This window comes from Centropristis striata, chromosome 15 (genome assembly GCF_030273125.1).
Source record: "Centropristis striata isolate RG_2023a ecotype Rhode Island chromosome 15, C.striata_1.0, whole genome shotgun sequence".
NCBI classification, from domain to species: domain Eukaryota; kingdom Metazoa; phylum Chordata; class Actinopteri; order Perciformes; family Serranidae; genus Centropristis; species Centropristis striata.
In genome coordinates, this window is record NC_081531.1 from 34,508,351 (window position 1) to 34,532,865 (window position 24,515).

The following is a 24,515-nucleotide window of genomic DNA, read 5'->3' on the forward strand; positions in this document are numbered from 1 at the left end:
CACTCTAAAAACTGCAGGAGGAGCACAAGTGGAACATTAAGGAGAGATGGAAAAAAAGAGGACTGGGGTGTTGCTGCAGGTTGATAAACATAAAGTTGTGAGCAATATGGCAAGGAAATAAAAACAGAGGTTTGGATGGTGAAGTCATTTTCTGATGGAGTTAGAAGAAGAAGGATTCAGGCAGATCTATTAGCAGATATTATATATATATATATATATATATATAAGACATGTTTTCAGTTATTTCACACTTTTTTGTTAAGTACATAATTCCACATGTGTTCATTAATAGTTTTGATGAATTTACAATGTAAATAGTCATGAAAATAAAGAAAACGCATTGAATGAAGGCGTGTCCAGACTTTTGGCCTGTACTGTATAAATATATAATATATAATAAATAATTTCACACTAAGATGAGACTATAATCACCTAAAACTGAGAACAGTTGTGTTTTTGTTAGCTTCGAAAGAGACCTTCATATTTAGGTAGAAGGGCCTTTTCTGCCTTGTTGCACCACCATGTTTCTACAGTACAATGTTAAAAAAAGTGAACAAACAACAGAAAGTTGTCTAAATTTTAGATTCAGCAATGTGATGTGTATTTTTGTATTTATCTACATAGAATTCACTGTTTTTAAACATTCAAGACCATTAAGTGTCAACTTTTCCTACCAGACTTTTTGCAGTTTATTTAACCAAATTATTTTTTTGTTTCAACAGTGCACAGCTGCATACTGTAAGCTAACATTAGCAAACACAAGCTATCATGGTCATATCAGACCAATACGGCTGCCATGGTTAAGTCTTTGATGTTTGAAATTGCCCATAGTTTTTCTTTATTGCATATTAATTAAATTTGTGATAGGAAGAAAGGATAACATATTTTGGAAAACACTTTATAATAAGGTCCTTAATAACCATTAATTAGCAAGTAATAAGGCATTGTTCTCGCTTTAGATCCGGTAGTTGCAAAAATCATAGTTAACTTATAGTTAACTTATAATAGATGAGCAATAAAGTATATTTTAATATCAATAAGCAAATAAAATAAGATTAATAAAGGCATGGCAAAGACATAATGGGTGGGTCATGGGTTTTGTAATGCCATTATTAACACTTATATAAGCTTATAAACACACAATAATATTAAGCATCTTGTAAGGACTTACAAGGGCCTATATATATATATCACACTAATACAGGTGTGCTAGTAGAGGCTAATGTAGCCTCAAACCTCTAGCCTTGAGCAGAGATGAGGAGCTTCTTTCTCAGAGTCTTCAACTCTGATTTTTATCTTATCAGCTCCCTGTGGAACCACAAACAGCTTGATTCAACATTTTTCACACATGCAGCAGCACTCTCTATGACCTGTAAACACACTTTGATGTATAATTCTCATGCATTAGTGTACATCAAGAGGCAAAAATAACTGGGGCAAATTGAACCTCAGCTCTGGGATGACCCGAGCTGAACAAGACACACGCTCATGATTATCTCTTGAGGACACATTATTATACCCAAAACTCATCTTTAGTTCCAAAAATCTTTTAATAGTCGTGTCATTTGGATTAAACAACATTATGATATAATTCAAAGAAATCAAATCTCAAAGCTTGACGTCCATCATGTGACCCCTGGATATATCTTGGTAGGGTCCAAACCACTTGGAGTAAGAGCCATAATCTGTAGGTTTTCATGAAATTCCTTTTTAAATGTGAATACTTGAGTTGGTATACATACAATTACAGTGTAATTACAGTTATCTTTCTGAAGACCTTACAGTATTCATAAACAAACGACAAATAAATTGTTGGTCTAAGTTTATTCTGTACAAAGAAGCCAAGCCAAAAGAAGCATGAGTTGGTTTGAGTAGGAAAACACATTTTAAGCAATTCTCTTTTTATAGTAAAGCAGAAGTTATATTCCTACAATGTATTAAGCAAAAAATTTTAAGACAAGTGAAACTAAAAATAGCAAGGATACTCAAATAGACTACAATAGATTACACAACACTACATATGCAAAACTGAATGGTTAATTTTCAAACAATGCCGCCTAATTTACATTTTTGTAGCGCACTTCTCAGCTCACACCCACACACTCACACCCAATCACACACACCCACACACGAGTGCTATATTTTGCACTACGAGATAGAAATATTTTGGATAAACTGGACATTTGTACCACATGTGTGACCAGTATGCGAGTAAAATTTCAATCCATTGTTATGATTCCACAGTAATTCCTTATGTGAGCGAGTTACAAGGCATTTTAAAGTAATTACAGTAAAAATACATTTTCATAATAAGCCATGTACCATGAGAAATATGTATAAAATAGCTTGATAATAATAATAATAATAATAATCATAATAATAATAATAATAATACTGCTTTTCAGCTTTTCCCAGATCTCATCTCTGTCCACCACGAGTTGTAATGTCACTTTGTTCCACGAGATCAAAATAGATATCACAGAGTAAGAAAAAGCTTCCCATACAAATCCAACTGTATAAACATTATACTAAGTTCTTGCTAGGTAAAGTTCCAAAAAAGCCAAAGTGGAAAATGAAATGCACTTTTTCTTTTTGTTTGCCTTTGAAAATGATTATTATAAAATGACTCTGCAGTTAGACTTTCCTATTGTGAGAGAGCAAAGGCAGGATGTCGGCGGTTGTACACCTTTGGAAAAGACAGAACGAACATTTTCAATCCTATTTTACCTACACATCCTAAATACAGCTTTACATTTCCATGTTTTATGTACGTTGCGGCGCTCTTCTCGTCTTCTGCCAGGTTATACCCGAGTGGTGGAGTGGGTGCTGGGCAGGCCTGCAGAGCTGTAGCCAGCAGGGAAGGTGCTGTAGGGACTCATGTTGGAGAGGCCCATTAGGGAGTTGGGGATCATGGTGATGTTGTTGGGGGTCATCAGAGGGATGTCGTCGGGGGAGCGGCGCTGGCTCAGTGAGTAGTCCATGCTGGGCGAGACGTGGAGAGGATTGTGAACGGCTTCACACTGGTTCCTCTGCAGGGACAGGGTCTCGTCTATGGTGGTGGTGTGGCTCACGTTGTTGCCTTTGCTGTCGCGCTGAGGACTCGGCTGCTGGGACGTGTCCTGCCGGCTGCGCTTGTCCTTGCGGTAGTAGAGAGCGGCGAAGGCCAGGACGTTGAGGAAGAGCAGCGACGCCCCCACGGCGATGGTGACGCTCAGCTCGGTGGAGTAATCTCTTGGGTTGGGCATGATCAGAGGGCCCATCTCCCGCCCGCCTTCGCCGTCGTTGTGGGCGGTGGATACGGGAGGGCGGCCGGTGCTGCCGGACCTTTTACCGTTGGACTGGGTGGGGTCCAGTGGGGTGACCTTGGTGGTGGTGGAGGAGTAGTGGAACATGTCGTGGAGGTTGTAGAGATGGGGCACCAGGTGTTTCCAGAAGGCCACCTTGGTGGCGCGGTAGTGGTCACGGATTCGAGGCTTCAGGCCGATGTGCAGGTACAGCTGGTCGTACGGGTCATACTTAGACCAGGCCACCTCCTCGAAGCGGTTGGCTTTAGTGTGGATGAACTTGGTGTCCTGTGGCACTGGTTTGTTAGGATCCCTGCAGACATAGGGAAGACAGAAAACTTCAATCAAAAGATATAAATGTGAAGGAAAAATGCTAAATGGTACAATTAGGGCTGGGTGATACAGTGCCTTGCAAAAGTATTCATACTTTTAAACAAGTGACATACTGCTTCCATTTCTTAATGATGGTTTAACTGAACTCTTTATGATGTCCAATGAGTTTAAAGTATTTTCCAAGTATTTTTTGTAGTCATCTCCTGACTTCCACTGTTCAATGATCTTTTCTCTGAGTTACTAGGAGTGTTCTTTTGTCTTCATGGTACTATTGTAGCAGGAATAGTGATGAACCAGAGACTGGACCTCCCAGACACATGTTTTTTTATACTATAATCACTTGACACACATCAGCTGTACTCAGCTGATCTCCATTTCACTAACTGTGACTCTGCTGCATCAACTAGCTGGAACTCTGTTGAATTAGTTCAGTTACTTTAAAGGGTATGAATACTTATGCACTCATTTATTTTACCTTATAGATTTTTAATTCATTTATACTATTTTGTAAAAATCTGTTTTCACTTTGATATTAAAGAAGTTTTTTTTTGCAAATTCTTTTTAAAAAGGCCAAATTATATCCACCATGATTTCATGTGTAAAAGCAACAAAAGGGTGAAACATCCAAGGGGGATGAATACTTTTGCAAGCCACTGTATATTCAATTATAATCAATGCCATTGTTTGTTCATTAAATTTCCAAACATAGATCAGTTCAGTTCAGCTTTTATTTCGAACATGTGCGAGTAACACAACAAAGTAAACTCAAAAACAAATAAATCCAATGAGAATAATCAAAACAAAACAAAATAGCAATAGTCAAAACAAAAGCTAGAATGTGAACGCAACATGTCCGAAAAAGAGCAGGATGAAGCATATGCTTATTTAAACCTTCTCCACAACTCAATTAACACATTTTTCCCCCCTAAAGATACATATTTAAATAATACATATTTACAAAAAAATTGAAAATAAACAGATTAAATAAACAAATACATGAATAATTTATCATTTATGAAAACACCCGGTTGTTAAAGCCCTTCTTCCTCCCTGTACCTGGTGGAAACCATGTTTGTACCGCTTTTTAAACTGGATCTTATTTCACTCCAGAACCATTGTTTTAAATTAATTATTCAGACAGCTGCAATTAAAGGTATTTGCTTTGAACATTAGTTTGATTATGTTCTATCATCACCCCCTATTTTGTCTTCATCAATGCTGTTTATCAACCTTTACATCTGTCTCAAGAGGCAATTTCATTTGAGGCCAGTGCAAAAGTGGCTTAAAGTGGCATTGTTTCTAATGGCCAGCAGGGGGCGACTCCACCGGTTGCAAAAAGAAGTCCCTTTGTATTTGAGTTAATAGGAATATTAACCTACTTCTCATTTGATTTATGACCCCAGCAAACATTCTCATTATGAGTTTATGGTCTCAATTGTTAGTTTCAAGTCTTCCTCAATACAGCATGATGATCATTTTGTAAATTATGCTCCCATTTCAGGGAAAATAGAGGACAAAGCGGGATATGCATTAGGGCGGGGCTACCTTATGACTGACAGGTTGCTACCACAGTAAACAGTGATGAGGTGATTTTGTCTGAATTTGTCTGCGGTAAATAGCTCAATAAAATGTTTTGTTTAATTTTGCCTGACAGCAACCATATGTGATTTTGCTCACATTTGCCAGACCCTGATGTATATTGTTATTGTAAAATATCCTCATTCATTTTGTGATAATGGTTTTAACCACATCACCCAGGCCTTGTTTGGAAAAATACATTCCGAATGCAAATCCAAATATAAGGCCTGTGTTTTTTTTAACCTGGTCTCACAAGAATCCGTGAAATAGCCACGGATTCGCTTAACTCAAAATCCGTGGAATAGCCACGGAATCACTCAAATTTCCGTGAAACTGACACGGATTTCGCTACAATGCAAGTTAATATTTTTTCCTATTGGTTTGTTCCAAGTCACGTGACTTTCAAGGTCCCGGCGGTCAGAACAAAAAACATGGCGGACAGTTCTCTCATTTTTAGTGAAAAAAAATCAATATTTTGACTTAGTTTCTGCATAAAAATGGATTTTGATCACATTTCTAGCGAGAAATATATGTTTTATTTTCTAAATATTCACTCAGTGAATGTACATAATCACTTTGTATGTTGGAATAGCCACGGGATATGACTGTCATTAACTTGCATTGTAGCGAAATCCCTGTCAGTTTCACGGAAATTTGAGCGATTCCGTGGCTATTCCACGGATTTTGAGTTAAGCGAAGTCCGTGGCTATTTCACGGATTTCTGTGAGACCATGTTGCAGCAACCATATGTGATTTTGCTCACATTTGCCAAACCCTGATGTATATTGTTATTGTAAAATATCCTCATTCATTTTGTGATAATGATTTTAACCACATCACCCAGGCCTTGTTTGGAAAAATACATTCCGAATGCAAATCCAAATATAAGGCCTGTGTTTTTTTAATTAAGAAGAATAAATAATAACAGTAGGAGGGGGGCCTTGATCGACACAATGCAATATCACCATCTCTCCTCAAGGGCTCAGTATTCCCTTATTCCTACACAGTGAAACAGCAGCCTACACCGACCTGTGTCGTGCTTTTCTCCTACTGCTCAAGTCACTGGGAACCATTACAGCCGTGCATGCAATATGCAATAGGGCAGCAGCAGAGCAGTCCTCCACTACAGCACTATTCACTGAGGTGTCTCTTATCTTCAAAGACACACAGCAAATCTGTGCTTCTGTATGACAAATTGTGAAACAAGCTGTCAGAAGCTGCAGAGCTTCACTCTGTTGCGCTTTCAACAGCATGTTTTTTTTTCTTTCTAGCGCCTGAATCCCTGTTAGTGTTAAATCAGGTCCTTATCAGATCATTGCTTCGCCTGGATAATAAACTCTCATTTGCTTAAAACGGGAAAACTTTATTGAGCTGAAAAAGTCTCCTGCCACCCTTAAAATTTTACCGCCACTAATGATAATCCAAAGATAGTAACCTGAAGGCTTCAAACCCAACCTCAATGAAGATGACCAATATTTTGTATATCCAAGCAAACATGGATAGAGACTATATATACATGATATTTATGATTATTTGTTCCAGCTGTATTTGCAAATTCAACTCAAAGTAAAGTTGGCGGAGGTTTATGGAGCACATCTTAACTGCCTTCTCAAATTTTCTCCTCAACATAACCTTTTTGTTAAACAGTGAGTGACTGCTTTAAACATTTATGTGAATTAAGCTGTAAATTTTAAGATCCATCACCTTCAGGAAGTCTGGCCAAAGTGATGAAACTTTGTTATGTGCGTAAAGAGGGTAGACACACTCTTTAAAGAAGAGACAACATGACATTTAAAAGGCAGATAGTGTGTGCACATTTAATGTGACTGTACAGTAAGAAAGGTGCATTTACGGAAATAATTCATACAAACTGAAGCTCCTTTTTCCATATGAGAGTTCTTGTGAACTAACAAAGGAGAAAATATGGAAAACATTGCAGTGGGAGCTCAGCCTGCACTTAATTAGGAGGCACTACTTAAGCCTGGATCCCACAGTCCTTTAATCAGCATGATAAAGGAAGGGTGAATGTAGCAGAAGTTAGAGGTTGAGCGTCTCAACACAAAGAAAGTCTGCACAACTAAGGTCAGTCATGTTATACCACAGGCCAGAAACAATGCACTGCAACTATCAAGTATGTAAATAAGCCTCATTAAAGGGATAGTTCTGAGTCATTGAAGTGAGCTTGCATTAGGATGGAGATGGATTAGGATAGGTGGGGCTCTCGTGAATCTACTAAGAAATGCACTACAGTATATTTATTGTATTTCAGCCAACTAAAAAGTTTAAATTTACACTATGTTTACAATATTTTCACTTTATTTTGTTGTCAAACGGCCCTGTTTAAGAAGTCATTCAATCTAAAAGCCACCAGAGTTCATTGAAGAAAAACATTAATTTTACAGCACAGAATATGTTTTTCCTTTAGTTTTTTGTCAACAAACAACAACCTAGAAAACAAACAACAACAACAACAACAACAATAATAATAATAATAATTATTATTATTATTATAACAATGTTTGGTGTTTTAAAGTGATGGTTTGTATTCATCAAAGTCCCACAATAACAGACAAACTATTTTTTTTATTTTTGGCTTTCCCTATAGCATAGAACGGGTTCAGTTGCCCCACACAAAACTAAACAGGGCTGTCAGATGGCGAGGTAAAGTAGAGAAAATATTCTAAATAGAGCATACACTTAAACTGATATTGATTTTTTTTTTAAAGATAGGATAAGTATCTTATAAACCCCCCCCCCCCCAATTTTTTTTTTAACCATCCCTTTAATGTTTACATGCACTGTGGTTTGTTCCTTGTTTGGGTTTACTCACCCACTCTTGGCGAAGTTGGTCCAGTAAGTCATCACCACGGCGCTGAGCATGATGTCGTTTCTGGAGAAGTTGCAGGGGAACAGGTCGGTGGGGCCCACCATGGGGATGCCGAACACATAAGGCACCTCATCTCCGTGTGCTGAATCTGACCACACCGGCTTCATGAGGCTCTGGCAGTGGTGGTAGAAGGCGTAGAAGTACGTAGGCGAGCCGTAGCGGGCGTGCAGGTCGGCCGTCACCACTGAGGGCTCCACCCACTGGTGGTCGGTGAACAGGGCGACCAGGGTCTTCCTCCTGGTCTCCGGGTTGTCCTTGTCAGCCCAGTCTGTGTACATGAATTTAATTGTCTCCCTCAGTGTGTCCTTCCCTTCTGGGTAGCCGTACAAACTATCCACAAAGTCTGACACAGCAAAGTCAAAGTCGCTGCCAGACACGCCGTCCTCCAGATCCATCACGTTCTCCACAAAGCGCAGCCCTTCTCCCTGATTAACACCAAGCATTATGTCGTAGTTCAGGAACTCGCCCTGCTCCATCAGGATCTCCGGGTCATCCGGGATGACGTCTCCGTCAATGACGGGGCCGAAAGCGACGCGGTATCGGGCGGCCTGAATGTCTTGCTCCACCAGCTCTCGCGCACTCTTCTTCTGCAGGCAGGAGACCATGTCCACGGTGTCCAGCACGTTGCAGCCAACCCTCTCGGCCAGCATGCGAGTGTACTTGACCGGTTGGTAGTTGACAGCCCAGCTGGACAGAGCTGAACCACTTTGGATGATGGCTCTGTGGAACAAACCTTGGGGACGTAAAATTGAGAACAAAAAGACAACAGAAGACAACAGAAGCCCAGGAAACAGTGGTTAGTATTAGTATTCTTTTCAGCACGAGCCTTAAGAGCATTTTGAACTGCCCCGAGCAAACACAGGATTCACAATGAAATCCAAGGTTTGGCGACACACAACATTTAGGCAGATAAAAGCCCACATATGATGTACTTTGAATACTAGCCAGGGAGATAAAGCATTTGAGGGAAAAGGCCAGATTGAGACTTGCTCTAATAGCAGCATGTGGAAGAAATGAGGGTAACACTTTACAATAACCATCTAAGTGATGTTTATAGATGGTTTATAAACCAATTATTATTAACCATTTACAAAATTCTATACATATTTAATCTTTAAATGTTTTCAAGCAATTTCTTAAAGGTATACGAATCACTTTGAAATCATTTACATACTTAATATGGTGTTAAAAATGTTATAACGAGTGTAACGCTATTAATAAAGTAATAATTATGTTTGTTTATGGTAAAGTAATCTATTTGGCATTTATAAATTATCGTTCAACATTATTACATTTTCTATTCACCATTCTAAATGGCCTACATACGGTTTATAAATGATGATTAAACATTAATAAACTATCTGTTTACCATTTATAAATGATGGTTATTGTAAAGTGTTACCGAAATGAGCTGCTACTAGGATGTTGTCCCATTTTATTGATATTTCAATGATACAAAAATCAAAAATAATTCTTGTTTGTCTGTTGATCCCCTTGTTTGTTTCATGTGGTGTCATTAATATTTCTGAAAGCCAGTAAATAGTCAAATTAATGATCTCTTTGCAGCAGTGAGGAGGTTTCCTGTGCTAGTTATGCCGTGTAGAATCGTTGATTCTGTGTGTCTAACAAGCTGCACAGCTTACATATAGACTTCTGATGCCAAGTTTGCAGTGGAAGGTCTGTGCAGGGAGCTGAATATGCAGTAACCCTGATCCTTCAGTGTTGATACAGTAAACACAATGCTCTGTTGAATTGTTTATATGCAGTGCGTCACCTCTGTCTCTGGGGATTTTGCATCTACCACCTAAAAATGACAAGTGATATGTATCAAGTCAAAAAATACTCTGCTGAGGTTACGGAATAGCAGTCGCTGGAAAAAGAGTGCAGGGACAGTGTCACTTTCCACCTCCTTTGCTGTCATTTATTTCAGATTTTTTTAGGGCAGCAGCTAGCTAGTCTACTTCAAAGACAGCCGGAGGTCTTTGTGCATTCACTGCAGCCGAGCGAGGGCATCAAATACAAACCTCACAAAGGACAGTTGCCGCAGCCTCCCTGGCATTGACGAAACACACAATTTGTGCCCTTCTTGTGATTTTGTCCAGCATCAATGGGAGGACCGGGGCAATAATACAGAGGAGATAAGAGGTTCAATTCCCTCTGGGCCACCCACATTGAAATACGCAACTTTGATTCTTGCAGGAGCTTTGGATAAGTGTTTACAAAATGACATGATATCCACTGAAAAGAAAAGTTGGTAAAAAAAAACACTTTTTTCCTTTTCAGTAGACATCAGATACCTGTTTCTTATGGGTAGTGCATTCCCTATTTAATTTAATTGAAAAAATACGTGTTTGTTTTGTAATTTCTGAAATAATAAAGCTAAAAAAATCAATTTCATAAAGGGAATATCTTAAGAATTTGGACTTTTTTCTGCTTCATTCTCACACTCAAGGCATTGGAAATATCAGTGGTGGAATGTAACTAAGTACATTTACTCAAGTACTGTACTTCAGTACAATTTTGAGGTACTTGAGTATTTCTACTTATGTAACTTTTATGTACTTTTTACTCCACTACATTTAGCCGACAGTTTTAAGGTTGAGACTTAACATGAAAAAAAACCCCATAAATAAATTAAACTATATTAAGGTATACAATTAGTTAAAATGAACCCTACCTGGACAACAGCAAAACACTGCTTACAAAAATGCATCAAAAATCATAATCTAATTAAAATATTTGAAATATATCAAACAATCTGAGTGGGTCCATTCTGCATGAAGAGTACTTTTACTTTTGATACTTCAAAACATCAAAAACATGATTAATTTGGAATAAATACACGTTTTTACAAATTAAATCCCATAACAGTAAAAATCAGTCAAAAGCTGCTTCTATGAATGCATCAATATTAATAATCCAATAGTATATGTGATATTTGGAAATGTATGCAATAATTTCAGTGGGGACGTTCTACATAACAAGTACTTCTACTTTTGATACTTTAAGTACACTTTGATGCTGATGCTTTTGTACTTTAACTTCAGTAAGTTTTGAATGCAGGACTTTTACTTGTAGTGGAGTATTTTCACAGTGTGTATTAGTACTTTTACTGAGGTTAGGATCTTAACAGTGTTGGGGGAAGTATTCAGATCTCTTACTTAAGTAAAAGTACTAATACCACACTGTGAAATTACTCCACTGCTTTCAAAACTTACTCAAGTAAAAGTACAAAAGTATCAGCGTCAAAATGTACTTAAAGTATCAAAAGTAAAAGTACTTGTTATGCAGAATGGACCCACTCAGATTGTTTTATATATTCTAAATATATTATTACATTATTTGTAATGTGCCTTTTATGTAACCAGTGTTTTAATTCAGTAAAGACAGGACTCATTGTATCTACTTAAAATACTGTTATGAGATTAAATTAAAAATATGTCTAATCACTTTAAATTGATCTTATATTTTATGTTATATCTCAACCTGTAAAAAGTACAATATTTACTTCAAAATGTAGTGGAGTATAAGTATAAAGTTACATAAAATAAAAATACTCAAGTAAAGTACAAATACCTCAAAATTGTACTTAAGTACAGTACTTGAGTAAATGTACTTAGTTACATTCCACCACTGGATCTTAATACTTTTCACCACGAAGTGCAGTGAACAAATCTTTGGTTAATTAATGAAATATAAAATATTGGTTAGTTGGAATGGTAGAAACTGATGCACACAGGTGAACGTGATGGCATGGTGAAAACTTTATAATGCCAGGAGGCTTCTTTAAGAGCTTCACATTTTAAGAGGCGAGGCTTTTAGTCTGATTAGACTGAGTAGAGGGGAACAAAAGCAATCACTTACTTAACGAATACCCCCTTTACCCTACTCCCATATCATAACACTTCATCTCCTTGACAGACCATTTAGAGCTGCACTTGAAACAAAGAACAAAACTCCAAAATGATTAAAAATTATTGTTCAAAAAGTAACATTGACATTTCCAAGATAAGAAATTAATATGGTTGCAAGAGGAAGTTTGAGGATTTTGACGTTGCTTTTTAAATTATTACATTAATTAAACTTTTGTGAGCCAGTGCTTACCCTCTGAGTGGTGGGACAGAGTTAGCAGACTGACACATGAAGCGCCGATTCCAGATCCAAAAACTGTGATGCGACCCGGGTCTCCTCCAAAATAACCAATGTTCTTACTGATCCAACGGAGAGCTTGAATCTGGTCCAGGAGTCCATAGTTCCCCTTTGCAGCCTGATCACCAGTGCTGAGGAAACCTGAAGTATACAGACAGACAGCAGAGCCAGTGCTGAAGAGATATCTACAGCATATGTCACGGCTTTGATCTATAGTTGTTGCCCAGCAGGGCTTCTGAGAGAGCTGACACTGTTTCCCCTTAGGTGCAAATATGCCTTTGCTGTCTCCCACAGTGTCTCGACTACTTTAGTCAACTCCTCTTAATAGTCTCCAAGCAGTGGCGCCCCTCAGGAAGTGATCAGGGCTCCGCTCGCCGCATCTGAATTCTCCCCCTTGCGTGTGACTTCATCAAATTCAATGTGCATGAATAAATAAATCTCTTACTTGTGCCTGTTTCTCGACATGAATTTCATAAAACCACACAGAGGTCACTGGTGCTTTTACAATTGATCCTATTACTTATTCTCTTGTCTAGTCTCATCTAAACAATGTACTGTTTTGAATGTTAAACACGGGGGGGAAACTCTTGACCTTGTGAATGCTTGTGAAAGCTGCACCCCTCTATATTGTATTTAAATATTTTTTTCTTTCAACAATGGCAGAGGCTGATGATCTTGTGCAGATTAGATACATGCATGGAACGGAAGATATATTGTGCATTCACAATGGGCCTAAAACACACTCAAAAAAAGCTAACTGGGTGTCTGTTACCTTCTCCTTAGTCTAACATGTAGCTTCTACCTAATAAAATGATGTTTTGTGGTTGAACAGTTTTAAAACATGTAGTTTTAGCATAAAATGCAACACTTTAAAATTTAGTAGAATACTTTATGTTAAAACAACCTAATTAGATTGCTGAATATAATACTCTGTCTAAAAATTCTTTATTTTCTGAATAATTACTATTATGTTCATTTTCATATGATAAAGGTAATCTTTTAGGCTAAACCACTTCAACCTAACTTTGATTTATTGGCTCAGCACAATTAATTCATGTACTGCACTATTTTAAAAAGTAGTTGTAGCAACCCTATTAAATAAAGTAACTCTTAATAATGTCATACACGTTTAAATGGCCCAAGAAAATTATGTTAGTATGTTACAATTACCCTTACAAATCTAGTTGGACTGACCCTGGTAATTAAGTAACAGTAACGCAAACACATCATGCTGACCCAACATATTTACATTTTGTTCACTCAACAAAATTGTTTCTTGCTAAATTAAAGCATTTTATTTAGGTGGAAATTATTTCCATAATTTTATTTTGTTCTGGGAACAAGTTAATTTTTTGAGTGCAGCTTGTATGGATAAGTATTTACATCACTTTTCCTCTGAGGACATTTGTATGCAAATCAAGCTGAGCCATAAGATCCCAGTTGCACATATGATCTAATACGCTTTTATGTTCATGTCTTTTTATAGCAGCAACATAAGTGGAAATTAATGAACATTAGGACAGTTTATTCTCTCACATTAACCGGGCTAATTTGAAACACTACTAGAAGTTACCGCACAGTCATCACCTAATATTCCAATTCTGTAGTTGAGCGTGACGACAACAACGTTCCCATAACTGGCGAGCACGCTGCCGTCCATCATGTTCCCCGTGCCCTCCATATAAGAGCCTCCGTGGATGTAGACCATCACAGGCCGAGCTTCCGAGTCCCTTATATCTGCAACGTCAACACACACACACACACACACACACAAACACACACACACATATGCTGAGCAAACAAGTGCAGAGGCAACAGTAATGAAATGGAGAATTAATCGAGCACTGTTATTAAAACTTTATATTAACTGTTCAGTATGAGGTATGAGTAAAGACAGCTTAGAAAAGGTGCTTGGAAGCAGTGGTAAGGCTTGTGGTTTGAAAGCTGTAATGACATTTAGAAAAATGCATGGTAAATACACTCTGACAAGGGGTTTATGAATAAAAAGGGTCAAATGTAATTAATTTTAACAGTGCATGTGAGCACACAACCGAGCACACTTTGCTCTTTAACATATCTTCAATTTGCAAGAATTAAAGGAGAAGAAAATCTTGATTTTACCTGTGGTTTGAGAAGAAAATTCAGCCACTCTTAATGTAATTTTACATTTCAACATATAACATGCATGCACAAGCATTTTCTGTGTGGACTGAGAAGTACCACACTGCACCGAGCTCTTTTTATCTAGTAGTACGAGCTGCAATAAGATATTTGTTATTGTTTCAATACAAATAGAGAATCTATGTTTCGTGTTTGGACAGCAATTTGTTATATTGATCAATGGCTGTCTTTAAAGGGACTATCAGACAGATAAGTAGATAATGCGATCTGTGGATCAGTGTGCACAGCAGCAGAGATGTACCTCTTACTAAAACGATTGCAACAGAGCTCAGTTCGAGACATGATGTGCAGCAAAAGTTATGTAATCGTAAATCAGATAACATTTCTCTTATTCCACTCAAAATAAAAGAAGCCCACTGTTCCTCAGGAAATCTTAAGATCTTTACCCACCAAACTCAAGCTAAAAGAATCCATGCATCAAGACTTTGAGCTCTTGAAAATACCTTCAGATATATGAGTCTCAGCATGTGAGAAAGCCGCCCCCTTTTTCTTGTGTTGGCTCCCTGGGATTCACATAAGGAAAAAGAAGTACAAAATTCAAAATAGCATGGTTGACTGTGTCTCTTATTTCATATACGGTCCAAGATCAGAAGGAAAAAAAATCCATGAATCATAAGCAAAAGATTAGCTGCACTTTTACCTGCAGTAAATGCAGATGACATTTTGTAGAATCTTTAGAGATGCATGACACAATTACATTATGAGTTAGAGATGCAAAATAATCAGTGTTTGCAATTCTGTTTTCATCAAATTCTTGTTAGATATTTGTAAGAAATGGCACAGTGTGTATGCACGTACACACAGCGTTACGTTTGAATGGTTTATTATCAGTCGTTTTATTGATCCGGCTGCCTCGGCTTTGACTGGAGTAATACATCTTTCTTGGTTCATTATTATCTCTCTTTACAATTATATTTTCACACAAAGTGTCGTGTCGATTCTTCAGGTAAACCACTGCTCCAGATATGAGGTAAAGTGTTTATTCAGGGATGATTAATAAACTGTGACTGGAGGTGGGGAGCTGCGAAAATGTATATTAAAAAGTGGAAATTTCAATAATGCATTTTTTAGTTTGTCGAAAAAAGAGTGCTGGAGATAAGCAGACATGAAAAAAGCATCAGTGAAACAAATAATCAAATAAGAGAAGCGCCTGGGGTGCATTTTAAATAAACAATGACATAGTCTAAAGAAATAAAAAACGTATAGAACTGATTGGTTATGTCATTTTTCTTGTGGGAGATTTAATTAACCTGTTTGCGTGCCTGGTGAAGAGGCCTTTAGGCAGCTTTTAGACCAGGAGCTTTATGAAATGTGGGCTGCACCATTTTGATCAGCTACCTCTCAGGCAGGCTGTTTATCTGTTGCTACGCTACCATAGAAAAGTCAGTCAAAGAGTGGCATGTTACATACAAAAGCTGAACACGGTCCAACTTAGAATGCTGATTGCCTCCACGCTTGTGAGGGAGGTGATACATTCTCTGAAACAACGTTTAACCGGAGCGTTGAAGTAACCTGGATTAGAGAAATCTGCTTGTCAACAGCAGAATCAGAGAAGATACAGCTTGTGTTACTACTAATCTACAGCAGACACACAAAATGTTCCCTTGCTGGCTCATTTCACAGCTCTAGATACAAAAATAGGAAGGATTCAGCAAGCAATAGATATTAGTTGACTCCTGTACCTCACTAATTGGCCCCCAGCAGACACACCGTCTGAGCAGAGCAGTGATTCAGTAAAATATGAAGATATGGTAATATTTTTTAACAAACATGGAAAGCTGGTAGCTGCTAGCTTTACTAGATCTCCTCAGTAATTCTTCAGGATTAGCTTTGATGCTCAGCGGTGACAGCCAAATATGCTAGGCTCATCATTTTAAACGCTGGAATTATCGCTTTGTTTAGGACCGATACTCTAAAAACACCTTAGCTCAGCAATATTTCACTGGATGTTTATTAGTGGAAGTTCTTACCACAGTGCATGTTTGTGTACACCATAAAAAGGAGTTACTTTACTGAAATTTACTGTATTATTTAACAGCCGATTTAGTTTTTTTCTACAATAAGTGCAAATACCATAAAAAATATTTTTTTTATTTCAAATAAAAGTCAACATCTGGAAATTAATATAATTAAGATTATTTCTGAGTATGATTTGATTGCTCAATGGTCTTGAATGTTAAATTCTATGTAAAAAAACAACAACAACAACAAACCAATTGCATTGCTGAATGTAAAATGAAGGCAACTTTCCTTTTTTTAACAGAAAACTTAATGTAAAGAAAGAGTTTTTGGCAACTTTTGCTGCCATACGTATTACTTTTTGGGTTTTTTTTGCCTCTCTGTATCTATACATACATCCATACATAATATTAAAATTGTAAATACAAATGATACTTTTAAGTTGGACTATGTAGACTGTAATACAAACAGTTCAGTTTTTCAGGTGCATGCAACATATACGACATGGTTTTATGGCGCTGTTGTGCAGTCTGTCTGCTGGACGATCTCATTGTGCTGCAGTAAAAATGGCTGAAGTGAGATGGACTGACTTAAAACTTTATCTCCGTAGATAAAAAAAGATGTTGACAAAGTTTTCTGTACGTAAAAGCAGCTGGGCTGCACAATATCGCCACGCTTAGTATCGTCAAAAAGTTATAAATATAAATATATATATTTTCCATTGGGATGTTGATCAATCCATTTGCACTGATTATCTGATTTTTGCACTGGGATTCTCTGATGAAGGTACTTTTATTGTTTCAATTTATCAAAGGTTTGTGTCTGGGAGGTGTTATAAAAGAGGATTCTTATGACATAAAAGTTAAAATAAGTTGCTTTGAATTTGTCGAAACTTTATTTTGAGAATATGAAACTCAATCTAAATGATAAATCAGCATTTTAACTCTGTGGCACAACAAACCCAAGCCCCGTTGTTGCTGTAATACACTATCAGTGGCGGTTCTACACAGGGGCCTCCAGGGGCCACTGCCCCTGTGAAGAAGCCCTTGGCCCCTGCTGTGGCCCCTGTGTCAAATTAATAATAAAATGATCAATTTATAACAATGAATGACGGAACAATTCTTACCTATTTTTTGTTCAAACAATATCTCATTGTATACAAAAGGAACCCATAATCTGTACATTGTATAATAGTTTAATTGTGCAATAAAAGCTAAATATAAAGATCATTCTCACTGTACTGCACTTTCAAAATAAAAAAAAAGTGATTGTGCACAAAAATGAGAAATGTCATTGTCGTACAAAAAAAACTGTTAATGTTGGTGAGTCTCATTGTTTCAATCAATGTAGTTCTTCCAAATATGAGACTTTTAGCTAAAATAAAGGTTTTGAATGCTTAAATATAATTTTTGACGATTTTTAATGTGCCCCTCTGATTAAACACTGGCCCCTCCTTGGCCCCCACAGTAAAATTGGTCTAGAACCGCCACTGTACACTATTGTATTGTATTGTGGCTTAAGTCTCAACAATATATGAACAAATTCCTGCTTATCAATCAATGGGGACATGGTTGTTATGGTTGCAACAAGTGAAACATTAATGGCATTGCTTCGGATGGTAACTCAGCCCTTGGTGGCAGCAATGACGTGAGCAGTGGTCGCACACATGCTTCATGATGAAAACAGGAAGACAATATGGAAAGTCATTGCTGTCTATATTACCACACCAACTCACCATCCTCAGTCGGAGCGTAGATGTTTAGATACAAACAGTCCTCGCTCTGATCCTGAATGTATGTGGCTACTGTGTCCAGGTTATAGGTGAACCATATGGGCATCATGATCTCTGGCACTGTGTTGTGGATGTTCTGAGGGCACACAGGCATGAAGTGGGTAGCATTCTTGATACCTGACCAAGAGGAGGGCTGGTCGGGGGGCATGAAGCGCTTCTCACCCACGGGCGGAGCAGCATAGGGGACCCCCAGGTACTGATCGACGGGCCGGAGCACCTCGCTGGGCACGGGGACCCTGAGGCCCCGCAGCTTCCCGAACTGGGTGGTCACCGTCGGGTAGAATTTCTGGCTTGTGGACTTGGTGAATGACCAGCAGGAGCATAATATCCACCAAAGAAGAGCACAGTGGGTGATGGTTACAGTCCCTTGATGGTGTAGCAGGTGTGCAGGCAGCAGATGGTCTCGAAATGTAGCCAGCCACATGGTCTGGGCAGGACGGTGCCCTTTGCACAGCACAAATGCACGCTGTAGTCCGCTCAGTCCCTCTACACCGACCCTGTCAAACACACATCACTCACTGTGCCTTTGACTGCGTCGTTATCAAATCCAAATACACCTCAGCCAGGAATGGACCGCCCCCACTTCCACTTTTCATTGCAGTGCACACAAATCTGAAAAGACAAAAAACATCAACCCATGAGAAAATAGTCACAAATATCTGTATAATTAACCAAAGTATCATCTTAGGGAGCTAAATACATTCTTTTACATAAGCTTGTTATCAGTATGCCACATCCACTGTAACACTTTGATGCTAATAACCTTTTGGGACAAATTGCTGTCTCCAAAGAGCAAATTTATGCTTTGACATGTACAAATCACTGAATACTGATCTTTGTGTACCAGTGGGGGAGGAGGCTGGAGGAATCTGAAAAATCCATCTGCTGTGATGTTGGAGTGATGCTGCGAAAAACATCTCCAGATAAAAGGTGTTAAGCACCTCTTTTCTTATGTAAAAGCAACAAAGTGAAAAGCAGAGAAAGACAAATCTGTAATATGCACAGAAGACAAATTAAACTGGGAGAGAAATGTTTTGACTTGTGATGTTTCAGGGTTAAATATAATTCAAAAACGCTAAATATCTCACATTGTGATCAGAGACTATTTGTATTTTTTTGTGTTTTACATTAGAGCCCAACTGATTTATCACCAGATACTGGTCTATAAAAGGCATATCATCTTTTGGATATGTTGTCTGATATATGCCTTTCTTTATATAATCATATAATGGAAAGAATGATACTTGGGGATATTTAAAAATGATGTTAGAAGAGGACCTGGAGATTTAGTTGAAAGATATTTTCGTGTGTGTTTGCTTTTGTGCATAGATGGTGACTGTTTTATTATTTTTATTATTATTATTATTATTATTATTATTATTATTATTATTATTATTATTTAATCAATTTATTATATTTTTGTTATTTTTATTTAAATTGTATTTCTAATGGTAAATAAATAATGTAAATTATTTATTAATTTGAAATTGTTTTTCAGTTTTTCATTTCTTTAATCATTGTGTAGATAATACTGCATCATTATTTTGAATATTCTTTTATAAATATTTGTTAAACAAAGCAGCCTTTTGAGTACTTTTTCATAGTCATATTGGTGCAGAAAAATGTCTAGCTTGAAAAAAATCACTATATTGGCCACTTTATTGGTAATCTGTGAATTTTTCCCCTTGAAAAAAAGTGTGTCTGCTGCAAAAAAATCCATATTTTACATCTAAGAAAGACTGTCAGCAGCACTGACTTGAAGATGCATAATGGAAGTGTCCCAGAAGGAACATGTCTGATGGGAGCGTGCTCACACCAGCCTCTCCTCACAAAGCAGAGTAATTGCAGGTTAATTGAAAGACTTGAGGAAGGCTTATATGGAGTGAAAGACAATTTGAGTTCAATATCAGAGGAAAAAGGATCCTTTGACTTCTTTTAGAGAATTTGATTTGTGTTAGTCTTCGCCTGCTGGAATCCATTTTCCCCGGTTTTACTTCTTTCAACAAACACTAATGATTACTCTTAAAAAAAAGGTTTTCTTTTTTATTCAGCTTGAAGCTATGCATGAATTCCCGCTGATTCCACATTTTTCTAAATGAAAAAATAAATACTTGATCTCGGATCTGTTAGTTATTCCAGTAATGCTGGACTGCTTGATGCAAAGATGCAAAGATTTGCTTTGCATGCACATAATATGCTTCCTAACCCAAAACTGCAGTCACCAGAGCTTCTGTGTGATTATAGTTTGTCTAGTTAGTGGTTCACCAGTGTGCACGCTTCAGTAAACATTCGCCCCTAATCACATGTGCATACAGTATTCAAATAAGGGTATCAAATATAAGCTCACCCACGGAGCACCACAGAGAGCAAATTGTGTTGTGCGCCTTCCAATTAACTGCTTTGTTATCCAAAGTGCATCCCGTCTTAGTCCTTATGGTCCATGGTAGCAGTAAGCATAATGTGCTCGACATCAGGTTCTCACCAGCGCGTCAATGAGCAAAGCAAAAACAAGCTTGTTAACCTAATCAAATCTATTGACGAGTACTGCCTCGAGAATTGTGAAAGACTGCAGCTAAACAGCTCTCAGTCAGTCTGATGAACCCATCTATTAGGACAGGGTACAATTTCTTCCTGCTAATATGGAAACTAATTAAGCATAGATGTGGTGCATTGGCTTTTCTCTTTCCCTGCAACATTTTGTTTACACTCGCAGGAACACACACAAATAAAAAAAAACGCTGCTTATTCTCTCTTTCACAGGTGTAGCACATTACCTCATATATAGACACCATCACAGTTACAGAATGAGACACATCAGAGTAATATCACACTGAGAAATGTTGTACATCTCTGCCCTAGGCCTGCTTTGTCTGTATTAATTAACACTTGTGAATGTTCTCCATAGCCAGAGAGGACAAGACTTGTTCAATCCCCTATCTGTTATGTGACAATGATGTACGGCTCCCAAGACATTAAAATGGAAAAGATGGAGAACCTGACTTTTTTTGCATATTGGGGCACATCTCCTGGTTCGGATCTGACACTGATAATAAATCATTTGGAGGTAAAAATCCTCTCTGTTCACTAATCCTGCTGTGAAATCATTATCAGTTATCAAATGAGCAGTTATGGGCTGTACAGTGGGCATCACCAATCACACTTGGTTAGTTGTCTGTGGCTGAAGTAGCCCTGTCACTGCTGGGGCTGCTGCAGATCAAAGGGAAACTATGAATTCTTAAAATGAGCGGCATTTCCTTTTAAATTACACATGCTTTCATGACATTTGCACCAATAGATTTGCATCACAGTTCTAATTTAAATAACTGGATTAAAGCTGAGGTGATATACTTTCATTTTTTTTTACTGATTGCACTGCAGCTGAACACTGCCTTCAACTGGGCTGCAGAGTCTTCTTTTTCCAACTTGTGGTCTGCGATGGGACAGATGTGGATAAAAGCTTTATGGCTTACACCAAATGGGCCATGTAATAAAAATGAGCCATCACTCAGTCGAGTTTGATACACTGCAAGTTTTGGGGCAATTTTAGACTGGCAACACGCCCAGCAACAGGGAAAAGAAAGAAACACGGATGAAATATCACTTGCCAATTAAATGCTTTGCAATAACTCAGTTAACTGAGTGATAAGTTCAAAAATCAAGATGTTTTACAGCCCTAACATATTATTCTAATAGACTATTCTGCAGATGTTTATGCATCGCGGAGGTGGTTGGGTCCTGGAACCCAAATACTTTAATTTGACTGACTTGATCCCAGTTACAGACCCATTAGAGTGATTGCTGTAATTTCTCTCCCACCATTACTATCACTACACCTACCTCATCGACAGGCACACAATTCAGCACCAATTCACCACTAATAAAAATCTCTCGGACAACATCTTATCGATCATGTTCTGGTAGCCTGAGGGCCCTTGACATGAAAGCATTTGAGAAGGAGCCTAGTATGTCAGACAACAGTACTGGGCTCTCAATGCCCTTGTAATTCGACTGGTGTGGATCAAAACCGTTTTAGTGGATTCCCCAAATCCCCTTCATTTAGCAGTGCAATAAAGCAGGAGCGGGCACTGACGCAGAGGACCTTATAGAGAGAACATGCAGGTAGCACTCAACATAATGATCATAAATTAATGCAATGATCCAGAGCCACAGAGAAAAGCAAAGCCACAGCCCAGATAGCATCGACAAACTGCTGTATAGTGTGTGCGTGTGTGTGTGTGTGTGTGTGTGTTTGTGTGTGTGTGTGCTGCCTCACGTTGTCGCTGGGAAGCGTATTTAATCTAGGTCTAGGACGGTGTAATATTGGATAAAAAAGGAAGAAAAAAAAACACAACAGCGAGCCAAAAATGAGCCTCCATCGCTGAGCTTTTTTAAATGAAACAATCAGCTAAGATGTGAGAGATTAATCTGAATAAAAAGATCCCCGCAACAAAAACACAATCATTAGGTTAACTCACCTGCTTTTACAGATACGCGCTCCATCTCGAGATTTCCTCCATACCATGCCCGTCAGTTTCGCTATAAGACAATGGAGCAGTGTGTGTGCGTGTGTGTGTGTGTGTATGTGTGTGTGTGTATGTGTGTGTGAGAGAGAAATATTTCCCCGGTTTCAGTATCAAACACACGGATCTTCACTCTTATCTCCTGCTTTGCACAGTCTGTGTGCTTTGCGCATATACGACGCCAAGGTCAGGAGCGCCAACGGTTTTAACGGAGCGCCCACCATAGAGATCTCTCCACGAGCGCCCACTGCCAGCGCGTTACTAGGCAACCACCGGGATACGCCAGTGCATTAAATTCACCCTCCAACAAACCGACAAAATCCCAATTTAGAAACCATTAAGTAACCACCGTAACCTCGGACACCACTCACCTACTCGCATGCTTTGTGCTCAGGCAATAAAAACGCATCAGCCTCCGACCGGAGAGCCGAAACAAGTGAGGCTGCTGGAGAAGTGCATGCACGCAGGGCCTGCAAAGAGAGAGGAGATGTGCAGTACATTGCATTGGAATAAGCCTTTTAGCAAATTGTGACAACCATGGGAAAATGGGGTAGGGGGAGAAAAAAATGCATCCAATATGTTTCCCCACTGGCTTTGTAATAGATTTCCCATTAGATATCTAATCTTCTCCTAAACAATATGAATGTATCAATAAAACTTCTGTTTTTTCATCAGTACAGTTTTGCAACATCAAGACCACATGTGTTTATTTATTTTTAAATTTATTGTAACCTATTTCTCAACCAGCCTCCAATAAGTTTCCTCACTGGCTTTGAAATTTGTAGTTTCTAATCATCTTCTAAACAATGTAAATTTACCAATAAAATTCATGCTCTGCAACAACGGGGCCACATTTATTTATTATTATTTTAAATACCGTATTTTTTTTTACTTTTCATAGTTTAAAAAAATAATAATTTTAATTTAACTTAAAATGATTTGATTTGATTTAATTTATTTTAATTAATTTTTTAAGTTTTATTTAAATGCTTTATGGTCTTGAATGTTAAATTTACGTAAGAAACAAAACAACAACAACTAAAACTACAACAACAAAATTTAATATATTGTAATATATTTTCAATTAAATTTCTAACATCCATCTCCAATAAGAATTTTCTAACAAAACTTCAGCTCTTTCATCAAGATATGACTTTAAAAATTAAAGAAAAGAAGTGCTCTGCAATTATTATTATTATTATTGTTATTATTATTATTATTATTATTATTTTATTATTATTTTTAATTTTTTACAAACATTTACAATAAAATTATTATTTTTTACAGGATAATTCAATTGCTTAATGGTATTGAAAGTTAATTTACAGTGAAGACTATGTAAAAAATACAAAAAATACACATTATGTTGCTGAATGTGAAATTAAGTAAACTTTCTCTTTTTTAAAAGTACAACTTTTAATTATACTTTTTATTATTTATTTAAAAAAAAGAATGTAAAAAAAATCTCAAAAAAATCTGGCAGCACAAATTGCCAAACACTAACCGTCATATTAAAGTAAAACAGAAACTTTAGTTATTCTACGGATGTAAAAACATTTTAAATACAGATATTAACTGTATATTATCTGTATTCTTAAATAAATTATCTGTAAAATAACAGTTGTTTGCTGTGATTTGACAGTAAGTGTTTGCTGCCAGACTTTTTTTTTTCTTTTACAGTGTGGGCATGCTGCACCTATTTAGTAACAATAGTGAACTGCTTTAAGGCAAAAAAAAAAAAATGTCCACAAGAGCCAGGAAATCTGTTCAGTGCATGAAAGTTGCTCAGCTCTTTGTAAAACATCCTAGAAACTGAAAATCGTTGCAACAAA

The 24,515-nt window shown here is 37.5% G+C and overlaps 1 protein-coding gene across 2 annotated transcripts; it reads right to left on the bottom strand.

The window, feature by feature from the left end:
* Nucleotides 1–1,531: 1,531 nt before the first annotated feature.
* nlgn3b (neuroligin 3b) lies at nucleotides 1,532–23,015 on the bottom strand. 2 transcript variants are annotated; one of them, XM_059351129.1, is made up of 7 exons: nucleotides 22,639–23,015; nucleotides 18,107–18,775; nucleotides 14,856–14,915; nucleotides 13,819–13,968; nucleotides 12,187–12,372; nucleotides 8,026–8,815; nucleotides 1,532–3,597 (listed from the first exon to the last, which is right to left on the bottom strand). In XM_059351129.1, the coding sequence occupies exons 2-7, from the start codon at nucleotides 18,585–18,587 to the stop codon at nucleotides 2,802–2,804; spliced, it is 2,463 nt and encodes an 820-aa protein (XP_059207112.1). In that variant the 5' UTR covers nucleotides 18,588–18,775; nucleotides 22,639–23,015; the 3' UTR covers nucleotides 1,532–2,801. The 2 variants fall into 2 exon arrangements, with proteins under 2 accessions (XP_059207112.1, XP_059207113.1); XM_059351130.1 differs by lacking the exon at nucleotides 14,856–14,915 and having other exon boundaries at nucleotides 22,639–23,013.
* Nucleotides 23,016–24,515: the final 1,500 nt, after the last annotated feature.